The sequence below is a fragment of the Anopheles darlingi genome, chromosome 3, assembly GCF_943734745.1.
Source record: "Anopheles darlingi chromosome 3, idAnoDarlMG_H_01, whole genome shotgun sequence".
NCBI lineage: Eukaryota > Metazoa > Arthropoda > Insecta > Diptera > Culicidae > Anopheles > Anopheles darlingi.
This window is the reverse complement of record NC_064875.1, coordinates 400001-412500: the sequence shown is the minus strand read 5'-3', so window position 1 is coordinate 412500 and position 12500 is coordinate 400001. Positions and strand designations below refer to the sequence as shown.

General features: G+C 46.3%; 1 protein-coding gene across 1 annotated transcript in view; it reads left to right on the top strand.

Moving 5' to 3' along the window:
• Window positions 1–12500, top strand: part of LOC125953323 (neuroligin-4, X-linked-like) — an 80990-nt gene that overhangs the window by 62045 nt on the left and 6445 nt on the right. The window contains exons 11-16 of the mRNA XM_049682806.1: window positions 2760–2898; window positions 3222–3507; window positions 9235–9381; window positions 11327–11561; window positions 11649–11854; window positions 11941–12272. Coding sequence (XP_049538763.1) covers window positions 2760–2898; window positions 3222–3507; window positions 9235–9381; window positions 11327–11561; window positions 11649–11854; window positions 11941–12272 — 1345 coding nt within the window. The remainder of the gene's footprint in view (window positions 1–2759; window positions 2899–3221; window positions 3508–9234; window positions 9382–11326; window positions 11562–11648; window positions 11855–11940; window positions 12273–12500) is intronic.

Below are 12500 nucleotides of genomic sequence, written 5' to 3'. Positions count from 1 at the left end.
GGTAGCTAATGTGATGTGCACAAGCAGCATGCTGGGAGCATGCAGCAATCAGCCAGTGGCCAGCTCACCGGAATGGGGAAGTGTGGCGAAGGCAGGGAGAAGGGGGGGGGGGGGGGCTTCTGTTAAGTGGGATGATTGTCGGTAGTCATGGTTTGATCAAATTGAGAGCAAGCACTACAACAAGCCCCAGCCCTGCCGGCTGGTTGGTCGTGTTCCTGCCCCGATTCTCCGATGGGGTTTGGTATGTGCTCAGGAACGCAATTGGGAAACGCAACGAAATTACTTCAAATTTTCAAAATCCGTCCCAGCGGACGGTTTCCCCGTAATCATCCAGAAACAGAGATTTGCTCATGGGGTTCAATTATATTATTGTCAAATGGTGATTGCTGCTGGGATCGACCTCAATTCCAACAAACATGTGTTTGTACCTAAAATTCCTGGATCAACTATGTTGCTCATGTAGTTAAGCACACAATGCTACAAACTTTATGAAACAGCTTTAAAATACGCGACGTTAACATGACCAAATGATCGAATAGTAATAGAGCAAATTTGCTTAGTAAGGGACGAGTGTAGATATCGCGATGGCCTCCAGTGAAACCAGATACTGATTTTGGCCCTTTTGAGCTACAATTAAAATAACAAATAACCCTAAACCCCAATCAGAGGGATTCCATACCAGGCTGCTGATATGCATCAGGCACACACATATCCTCGTTAATCTGGCATGAGTGTGCAAGAGTTTTGTTCGTGATGTGAATAATTCTCGCTCATTTGTCACAGCGCTTACGGGCAGAGGGTCACAACCGCCATGGCGAAAGCAAGGGCATAGAGTAGCAATAAATATTAATACCCATTTTTCCTCACCCGAAATCGAGTGACCTCTTGATCGTGGTCCTCCTTCCTGGAACAACACAAGTGAGACGGAGAGAGAGAGGGAGTGAGAGAGAGAGAGAGAGGGAGTGGGAGAGAAAAAACGCATAATATCAATCGTGATTGGGATAAAACTTTGTTGGCCGAGCCAGTAAGCTCGTCACGCGCGCGTAAACACACCCGAAGAGCACACCCACAACACACGCAAACAGTAACACAAGGTCATCAATCAGCGGCTTCGGAGGGCTAAAAATTATTACTAACCCCGACCCTGACGCGACCTACCCACGAACTGTACTTACTAGCACACGAGCACGGACTCTTTCTCGCACCCTTGAATGTTCCCTTCCGGTTCATATCGACCCGATGATCCGACAGCGTGAAATGAGGTTTTCGTCCTTCGTCATGAGCGCACCGAATTCGAACCACTTAACCCAGCCTCCTTTGCGATGCGCATAAATTCCGGTAACGATGCGATTGCTACTGCGTTTGCCCAAATTTCTATTTTTTTTCATTTTGCACATATGTGATGCTCTGGTTTATTAACTTTGATCAAAGTGAATGCTGCACGTTTGATTTTGTACTCGCCGTGCTCGAATAAAAACATCGCGAATGCAGATGAAACGAAACGACTCGGGCGAAATGCCCCGTGGAGTTTTCCTACTCGATAGTGAGCTATATTGCGCTCTAATGAAGGCTGACAAAGCTGCCAAATGAATCCACCGACAGCTTGACATAATCACGACAACTTCATCGTGCTCATGACAAACGACAGCTTTCCTTTGAAAAGCTCCGATATAGAGCGGCACCAAGGCCGAAGCCGAGGCTTCAGAAAGCACGGAACGTTCCAACACATTTCAATCTCTATTTTCTTCAATTAGCTAGGGAATGAAACGGGCGGGAAAACAAATCCACGGTGGACAGGCAGAGGGAAAGCATTTATTCTACCGATCCCACAATGTTCGTGTCAACTGCCAGCATCACCATCATCATCATCGACACCAAGGAGCCGTGTCGAAGACGATGAAACAAATCAGTCGAGTCACATCCGGGCGCGATAGATGGAAAGGAAGCCACTGAACGGTTAAAAAGCGATCGTATTCCCCAAGCTCTCCACCCCTCGGGGTAGCCGTTCAATCTAAATCGTGTGACATTGTTTTCTGTGTGGCAGCCCCACATTACTACAATGCTCCTTGTAGCGCAGGCAAAAAGACGTCTGGCGCAACGACTGCACAGTCGGAGCAGTTCCCACGGATGTTGCCCAGTAGCAAAAGCATCCTTCCGGTGAGGATAACCAGGGCTCACAACAAGAACGGGAAAGGACAGAGTCTTCATAAAATCCCAGACTCTCCGGCATGGCAATCGTTCATTTCTCGCACCACTGCTACTGCTGCTGTTGCTGCCAGTCATTCAGGGATTATCGTGTTTTTTTTCCTTTCGAGTTATTTTTCCAAAGCAACGCTTGCTTCGTTCCATTTTTTGGACGAATGCTTCCTGTCACCACCTTCGCAGCATTGTGTATTCCCTATTTCCCCGAGGAGACACCCAAGTGACCGCTGAACTCTCTCGCTGACGGTTTTTGTTTTCTTTGGGGCTCGCTTGGACCCGAAATCTTCTTCTGATAATGGGAATTGGAGGCGCGAAGGCCATTTTTAAATCTCCTGCTAATGTCGAGGCTTCCCGGTTCAGGATGATGACGTGACGAATATTTTCGTCCATCGCGTCTAATTTCTCGCCTAAGCTGGGAGAGGTCCATCCCTTCTCGCACCGTTTCCGTCGTTTCCGTCGTATTCAAATTATTGTTTTGAACTGCGTTTTTGTTTTACCTCGCGGGTACTTAAATAATTTCATTTGATTTTACATAATTTCCCGCATCGCCATAACAGGGACTCGACGATGGAAGCACTAAGCGATGGTCACACGGTAGCGCCTAGCATAAAGGTGGCCTATCTGCATGCCCGGCGCGGAGCCAAGACGTACATGTTTCACTTTGGTTACCAGAGCAAGGAGAGCGAGTACCCACAGGTGAGTTTGTAAGGGAAAAGTTCTGCTTTCAATCTTTGGAGAAGTTTTGTTAAAAATTACACCCATAAGTAAAGCGGCAGCCACAACTTTGGTGCATCTCCGGTATGTGCGCTCCAGCTTCCGTTACTCCTTTCATTTCGGAAAACTCCATGCCACTCGGCGTGATTTACTTGAGTTTCTTATCGCCCCGGGTACGATAACGGGCGCTCAATCTGAAAAGCTACTCAACGACTCGCAGCCATTGTTTCAAGTCGTGCTTGTTATCATCCGTTATCTCATTGGGTTTTTTTTCACGATTTTCTTTTCCTTTCTGGTTCCCACAGCGTCTGGGTAGTGTAAGGGGAGAGGAACTGCCTTATATCTTTGGACTACCACTGGTGCAAGGTCTACCAGCTTTCCCACAGAACTACTCGCGCCAGGACATGGGTGTCAACGAAGCGGTGCTCAACTTTGTGACCAACTTCTGCAAAACGGGCGACCCAAACGAGGCCGGACAGCAGCAAATCCCGTTGCTCCATCCGGACTATGGCACTGCCAAGGAACGAACCCGCTTCCGACTGATCACGTGGGAAACGTACGAAACCACCACCCAGCAGTATCTCAGCATCTGTAAGTGTTTCTTCTCTCTCTCTGTGTGTGTGTGTCTGTATGTGAGGCTCTTCAATTTTTCAACACGCCGCCCAGCGACCCTGGGTGGAAAGGTCCATTATAGTGAATTATGCAAACTATGAGCGCCTCAACGAGTGAGTCCAACGAGTTTCCTTTAATTTTCCAGTCACCATCGCTGATCTCGGCTTGAACTTATCTCGCAGTCAATAAATTACTTCCAACCACGTCGTCGTCCATCGTACTCGGAGTGCGTGAATGCGTCATTGCCCGGACCAACCCAGGACCCAGTGATGGTGGTGGTCATGGGTCGTAAGTTAGAATTAAGCTAGCGAGACACTATCACGGCAAAGTGACTATAGCCTAGCATCAAGCAGAAGGAAAGGAAAGAAGAAAGATCGATTGAAATGATTGTCGCGGGATCGTTTGTATCTCTCGTTTCTTCCTGCGAAGCCCATTTCTTGCCCGGTATGGCTGGCCAGACAGGACACGATTTTGGCATGAATAATTTGTGTCGCTTGCAGTCACACTTGGGGTTGGACCCCACTTGCGTGCAGGTCCCGTGGAGTCTTGGAAAAATCTGTTCTTCCGTGACCAGCACCGCCGGTTGGCACTCTACGCACTCGTTTAGGTAAAAGAAATCAGATGATCAAAATGGGTGACACCGAAGGAAAACCAAAAAACGAAATGCAGCCAAAGGGCAACCGGACTTGCTTCCCCTTCTTCTGGAGGGGATAAAAAGGCCAAGGGAAGTGAGGAAAGCGGAGAGATAAATTCAATTTAGTTATAAGGCTCTTATCGGATCACTGAGTACACCATACTAGACTGTGTACGTGTGTGCGGGACCACAAAACACAGAAAGAGAGAGAGCGAGAAAGAGAGAGAGAGAGAGAGAGAGAAAGAGAGAAAGAGAGAGAGTGAGAGAGAGAGAGATAAATAGAGAGAGGGGGGGAGGCAGCGCATTGCAGAACCAATGCAGAATGGGCGCACAAACCATGCCATCGTGCAGACCATTTCCCGGTACAGTTTCGTGGTCTTTTTGTGTTTTTGTTTCATCCTTGGCTTGGTGCTTTCGGTAGAGCAGCAAAAATCTTTACCAGCATCCAGAGACACTGGCAATGGCGTGATGTGCCTTTTGGAGACCCTTGTGAGACCGGTGGCAGCGAAAAACTACGAGCTGTGGGATTTCGGTTAAGTTAAGGTTTTTGGGACGCTCGGGGACCAAGCCCACCCAGCTGCTAGACTTCCAGATCCCTTCTTTTAAATTTACTTTACTCGTTCGTCTCGGAAGGGCCACGCTCGATGGGTTGTTCACGATGAGGTTGATCTAGAAGGTGAAAACGGAAAGAACTTATACTTGCTGCTGGCAATGAGCGGCATGAGGATGAACTTGCCTCTCATGTATTGCTCGAGAGATGTATTTCCTTGATACCTTTGTGAGGTCCCTTTTTTCTCTGTGGCTATCAGGCGTTGTCTAGAGGTTGTAAGCCTTAAGACTTTTTGCGGGCATCGTTGGCGAAGGGCGAAGACGAATGTTCGCCAGGGGACCCGACCCGGGTGTCGACAACTTGGAACTGCCTTTCTTCCGAAAGTCCTTCACAGAAGTTCAAAACTCTCGATGGAGGTGAAAGGTGAGTGAGTTCAACTTCACCCGAGTCAGCAACCGGGGCCAGTTGTGGTGTCCCTTTTGTCACCAAGCAAGATCCGATGAGAGGCTGACCCACGGAAGTCCTCTCTGGATCCGAAGATTTATGGTCAACTTTGGGGTAAACAATTAAACGGAAAACTTTTCTCCTGATCATCCGTCCGTCCGACCAATCCGGCCGGACTTCTCTAATTCGCTTTATTGATATCGATTTTATCGACATTTTTTCTCCCTTTTTTTTTGGTTCCAATATGGCAGCGGCTTGTGAAACTTCAAACAATGTTGGTGCTCTGCTGACAAGGACCTTTCGCGAAGGCTTGCAATGTCGTACCATTGAGGCAACTGGGCCGTGTTCAAGTGGCCATGAAATTGATAGCATCTTCTCTACCATTTGTCCCTTGGTCACCCGTGCCTGCCTGAGAAGCGGGCTCATAGCAGGAGTGGTTTTTAACATTTTTCAGTCATGCCGTGACGGAAGCGTGGTTGTTGTTGTTTCGATGTCTAGTGCCAGTTTCAAATCACGCGCAAAAAATCTCCAAACAACCGGCTGCGAACGAGCAGCACAAAAAGTCGAGCTTCAAGTACCGCACACATTGCTCCATTCTGTGCCATTACATTCCACATGAGTGTGTATCGATGGCTGCAGAAGCAATCGCGAGAAAAGGGAAATAAATTGTAATCTGGTTTTCTGCTTTTGAACATTCATAAATAACGTTGATTATGCCGATTGTGTCGATCCGTGACAATGATCGTTCCACTCGTTTTTCGAAAATGGCGTAAGCAAAACAAATTGAGACCTACACTTAGCAGAGATAAAGAGAGAGAGAGAGAGAGAGAGAGAGAGAGAGAGAGAGAGAGAGAGAAAGAACAAGTAGTTGACCTAGAAATCGATTGGTAAATCTGTTCGTTCGACTGGCAAGAGTACTGGCCTGATTGATGGGGCCTAGTTACAACGAACGAACATGCAGCAAAACGATTTATGTGGCCTTGAATGTACCAACTACAAAAAAGTCCATCCATCTTATGACGCCCTACATTTTGGTTTTACATTTTTCACGAAACGACTTCCTATGGTTCACTGTTGATGTCATTTAACACAAGCACTATTCTATTCGATGGAGTTGCTTAAAATGGACGTGAACACACTATGCTGGTGAGCACTTTTCGTCGACCGCCATGCCGCCTACCCACCGTAGGGCTACAGCAGCAGAGATCTTCATAGTTTCGACAGTAGAAAGCAGCATCGGTAAGCGTGAAAGCCCCAAAAGATCTCTAGAAACAATGGTACTTACTAATGCGTCTGACTGATGGTTGGTTCGTGTTCTTACCACAGCGCCATCCTCCGGACGCACGTTCTTCGGCCATGGGAGCGGCATGATAATTGAAACCCTAGTAACGCTCTAAACGAAATGAGGCGTATTTCGTGTTTGCATCTTTCATTAGCCGAAAAGAATCTAATGAAAAATAAACATCTACTCCGGGGTTGGTTCGTTTGCTTCGCTGCGAACGGAAGAGCGTGACGACGATATGCTGGTGCTAGGAAGCCTTTGCCTTCTCCCAATGAATTTGCAGCACCTACGGGGTACGGTGAGGGTAATAGGCACCGGGGAAAGATGAATGACTGATGAGACAGCATCAAAATGAAAAGGAAACGGCATCAGATTGTTCTGATGATGCAATCAGTAGCAACCAGCTTATAGACATGACGGCCGAGCAGCCGTGGCAAGAGACTGAATAATGCCTGGCATAATGCTAAAGTGGTTTTCGCAACCTTTCATGAACGTTATTTTAAATGACAACATATTTTGTGACCAGACGGTATATAAGTGAACACACAGGGTACCAAAGCTCCCAATTGTTTTTAAAGAAATGTACAAACAACTGTTGGCAAAACTATACTTTTTAGGATAATTTAAAATATATAGTATGAGTTCAATAATATTGTGTTATTCGCATGGTATGTTTGTCTGCATTAAATGCATGCATGGCTTCTCTCATTTCAAAGAATCCCCATGATATGGTTTGATTTTTGGATTGCATTCACAAAAGTCCGTCTGCCAACGATCTAACTCGGTGTTGCGTTGAATCCTTTGTGCATCTTATAACCGCATCATTGCAACGGAAACACGCGTCGCGAGATTCGTACGTTCCCGGACAAGGCTCGTCTTTCTATTGGGAATTGTAGGAAATTCAATACCTTCCTCCAAATCCACACGAGATATTGTGTACCTTCTACGCTCAAAATATGTCGTTCTAGTAAAGCTCTGCTTTCGAATAGCTTCTATACGATTTCCCAGCAAAACTCGTTTCTGAACCAGATCAACCATTGAACTGACACTGGATTATCTGCTGTATCAACGACAACGACGACGACGGCGACATGATTGTGATAGAAGCCCGTTCTTTCTTGTATGTCTGCTAGTCCAACAACAGCTGAACACAATTTGGTTTGAAATAGCGCGAATAGATTTTCGCTACTGCATTCGCACATCCTACCCTAAATTGAAAGTTTCATTTCGCGATACGAATCTGGCATTTTCCTACGAGAGCGTAGGCTGTTAGAAAACGGATTGGAAACGTGAGGCATGGTGACGCAGGTTGCTGCCGAGTGGCACAGATAAGTGATAAAAAATGTTAGCAAACGATTGAAGACGAATTCGTCTGAAATGATTTGCAGGGTCTTTTGAATTGTGATTGGCATTGACAAAAGTATACAAGCGCCGTATTCAATGTTATGCTTTCGTTACCTCCGTAAATGCATTTGAGCATCGTAATCATTTAACAGTCTTTGTATGAACAAAAAACTTTGATCAAAATTGATCATCAAGAACCACGATAACTGCTCTCGAAGCAGTAATTGGATTGAATGCGTTTTTTACTCTACGAAATTGATCGAAAGAGAGTATTTTTCACTCTTTTCATCCCTCAAAGCAGCTGGTGCATCTCTGATGAATTCAAATCGACATCCGGTGAAACCATTCTCCGACTTTTGCTTATGAAACGGATGTGCTGGACTAAACTGAACTGAAAGCTCACAAAAAGCGTGGAACCATCTTTCATTCCATTCCCATTTAGCATCCTCCAGAGTGACGTTCGACACGTGATAGTTTCGCTAATCAAAGCCACTCCGTGTGTTTGAAGCCTCTAGCTTGGAATTCAGCTTCCTTGGGCCTTCCGTTCATGAGCCACAGGAGAGTTCGTTGATAGCACGCAAAGCAAGGAGGATACCAAAGAGACGACATTGAGAAGCAGACACTTCCGACATCGTATTCTCAACGGAATGCGGAATACGCTTCTAGTAGGAGCGCCAGATTGAGACCTTACGTAATGCTAAACCTTCGTCATCTTTGAAGCGAGGATATGTCCCGACCATTCGCTTCACACCGGAAGGAGAGTTAGACAATCTAACTGACAACCCGTTTTTTTTTGTTGAGCATTCTGTTCCAGCTCGTCAGTGACAAAACAGAGCGGATGCTCAGTGATTTCTGAATTTTCGTTTAGAGCATAACTTTGGACATTGTTTCTCGTTTCATTGGGTGAATTCGTTTTCTACGCGTGTTGAACGTACGATCATTTGGTATAAATCATGGCCGACATGTCGACGCATCAGGGATGAAAAATGCATTTTCATAAATTCTTGCTGCCTCAGCACGCCATGTACGAACAAGTGAAAATATCCAGTAGACTACGCATCCGCGAATGAAGAACGAAACGCCAAAGTGAAATCCATATCATGCAGATAAGGAATGGAGAAACTTTTTTGAATCATCAGCCCATAATTTTCCCCGCGATCACCGGGACTTTTTTTCACAAGTTTTTAAACTGTACAGTGCTTCTACCTTAAAGGCCAACCATGTTTGCAAAGTATTTCCATATTCATAATTTCAGCATTATTTACGAGGTGCGTTTCCCAATCGATGCTCACTCCATTCAAGTAATACTCGGTATCACGATAAATTCCGTTCTTTCATCGCTATATTTACGCACAATTGAAAATGTTTCAGCGAAAGTAAAAAGGCTGCATTTCTCTTTCCCAATACGTTCATCGAAAATACCACCTACAGTAAATTAAATTCTCGTTTCAGCAACGAAACCCAAAATGCGTAGCCACTATCGGGGCCATAAGATGGCGCTATGGTTGAACCTGATACCACAACTGCACAGACCGGGTGATCCGGAAGTTTCTATGCGTCACCATCACTTCCGCGAACGGGAACCACACTATTATGCTGGTAAGTGGAACTGAAAGCATCAAGGATGAGTCCGAGGAAATCGCATGAAAATCAAGCAGGAAACTTTGTTAAGAACTCGTCACTTGGGAACGCGGCCCCAACTTTCATCCGATTTCCTCGCCAACTCCCAAAAACTATTTCAACGGAACCTTTCCTTCTCATCGGTGCCACTGACCGCGATCCATCAGTGGGTGCTATAAATCTGGCGATCGGATGGCTGAGTGGGCCAAGGACGAAAGTTTTGAACTCGAAACAAAGTTAAGTCAACAGTATTGGCCACACACGTTCTCACACCTCTATTTAAACATTTACCAGAGCTACTTAGCCACGGAGAAGCTCTATCGACCCGTGAACCATTGCTTTTCTTTGAAGCCATCAACCTAGTCCCTGCTCAATGTGAATCAACTCAAATGGATTTCTAAGGTTCAACTACTGTTCCTCCCAATTTCATTTAGAAAACCATTTTTTTTTCTTTCCTTTTATTCTCCAATTTATACAAATGACTTCGTTCATACAGATGATTACACAACATCAAAGTTTCAAACAAGATGCACAGCAGAGGCATAATGGACGTTGCTGATTGCCTCCATTCAATAGAAAGTTTGTCGATTTGCACAACGACCAGCCGCATGTGTCACCATACTGACGCGTGTTGAAGAATTGAGGGCTTTCGAAGAAGATTGAAACAAAACCCAAACTAGCCCAGAAAGTTTATCGATTAGCCGAAGTACCGTTTGGTGGTAGTCGATGGTGAAACTATGCGAATTGTAACACAGATCATTTGTTGGTAATAGTCGCTCACTCCAATCAATGTTTAACTCACTAGCAAACATTAAATCTAAAGCCTTATATGTGAAACTCTTTTCGAAAACACTAGTACGTGATGTACGTGATAGTGTAAGAGCATTGTCGTATGCATCTACTTTGTGTAAGCTTGAAATTGCATGCAATATCAATTTCAAAAACTTCTGTGCTATCTACAGTCGAAACAGCGTGTTTCATGTTCGTCGTCTAGCGGTTGGTCACATTCAGTTTCTGTTTCATTATTGTAGTGGAAAATGAGATGCGAGCCACTTTACCAGTAACTAGCCACCCGGTAAAAGTTGTACGTAACCAAGTGCCGTTCTTGGTTACGGTTCTGCTCAGGATTGGCACAGCAACCCGTTTACGACCCTTTTTTCCGGTAACTGTGAATAATGGTACTTCCTCTGGATCCAGTTGGGTTCATGCTTTGAAGGTTTTAGTGAGTTAGGTGGGAAGCGCTCGAGTGCTCCTTCAATCCGTCATAGGAGTTAGACGGCGGTTGTTGTAAGGCCGCGAGCGAGTGATATTCAACGAATCGTTTCCGTCTCAGCTCGTTGTTTTGCATCGAAGCGGAAAGCGACCCCTCGGTTCATGAAACCGGCTTCACAGGCAGCAACTAAAATCTTCGTCACTTTCCCATACAATGAATGACGGCAGGCGCCCTACATGGTCTAGAGCGTGCCAACCAACTGCGGAAACCAACTTTCAGCGAACCTTCCAGCCGCACGCAGACTCAGTGAGCATACAGCAGGTGCAACTCAACACTCTTATTAGCCTCACTTGGTGCTTTCATCTTGTGCTAGAGAAATAAAATTTATACTTGAAGAAGCGCTTTGTTCCATAGTTTAAACATAACGCATTTGTTATAAATTTGATTTGTGGAAGAGATACTATCTTTAAACCCACTGAACAGTAAACCGAAGAAGATCGAATTACGGCTAGTGTCATTAAAACCATGCAACACGATGAAGAGTGAACCATAATGTTGCTCGCTCACCGCTCGAGTCCTTACGTGCCACCAGGTTCTTAGTTGGTCTCGTGAAACAATGTTTAAATTAGCATCACATTAGGATCCGTCGAAGCGAGTATACGAGCCGAACGTGTTTACTTAACCGCCGTGACGGATGGTTGTCTTCGGTAGGTACGGTGCGAGCAGAGTCCTTCAGTCGCCCGAAATCGCTTTACCAGAACGGACTGATCAACGATGCGCAGGAATCACGGCAAGAATCGTTCGGTACAGAATGCACACCGGATCCTACCATGGGCGAAGTACTGCAGGAAGGCAACGGTGGACCGGGAGATGCTAATTCCAACGTGCTAAGCGAAGAGGAGGAGGAAGAGCTGCTAGAGAAACTTGCCAATCGACATTACTATAGGTATGGGGGCTAGTGTCGGTTGTCGGTTGTCGGTTGATTCGCGTGATCTAATGCCGAACTCATCTCGTTTGCTCATCTCCACATCAGCTACACGGCAGCACTGGGGGTCACGGTTGGCGTCGGATGTCTGTTGCTTCTGCTCAACATGTTGATCTTTGCGGGAATTTACTATCAGCGTGACCGCACGAAACGGAAATCGCAGAGCGGTTCGTCCAACGTGAACGGTGGCAGTGGTGCAACGAGCGGTACATCCGCCTCCGTTTCGGACAGTAACGGGACGCCTGATGAATCCGGTAAGAGTTTCTTCTGTTGTAACTTCTTGTCTTCCTGCCCATGGCGGTACCTACTTCAACTATTTCGCATTTTGTGCTTTTGACAGAAATCCCACTCACCAGCCTCCCTAGCCCGTCACCGGTGAAATCAAAACGATCGATCGAACCACCACCCAGCTACGCGACGCTCCCTAAGCAACGCAACGGAAACAACAGCAACGCATCTGCCGGTAGCATCCATCATCAGCACCATCATCACCATATGCATCAGTATAATCAGCATGCGCCCAAGGATGTGAGTCCGGGCTCGTCGAGTTCTCCACCTTCTTCCACTGGCAACCGGTCCGGAACCAGCACCCTCGGGCGCTGTACAGGAGGAAGTTCCTGCGAATCCTCCAGCCTGGCTGGCATTCGGCCGTACCCGCACCAGCAACAACAGGTGAGTGTGGAGGAGTGGCTGGTGGCTTTGTGGGCTCGCATAGATAAGCATGTGGCAAGCGACGGTTATTTGCCTTTCGCGTGAACGTGTGACTTATGGTGACGTCCTACACCAAGAATGGCACTCCAAGTGCCATTCGCTGGAAACCGCAAAGGGATGATTCTCGAACGAAGGTGGTGGATAAGAGGTGAATGTAAAGAAAGATTGATTTGTTCCTTTCTAGTCCGT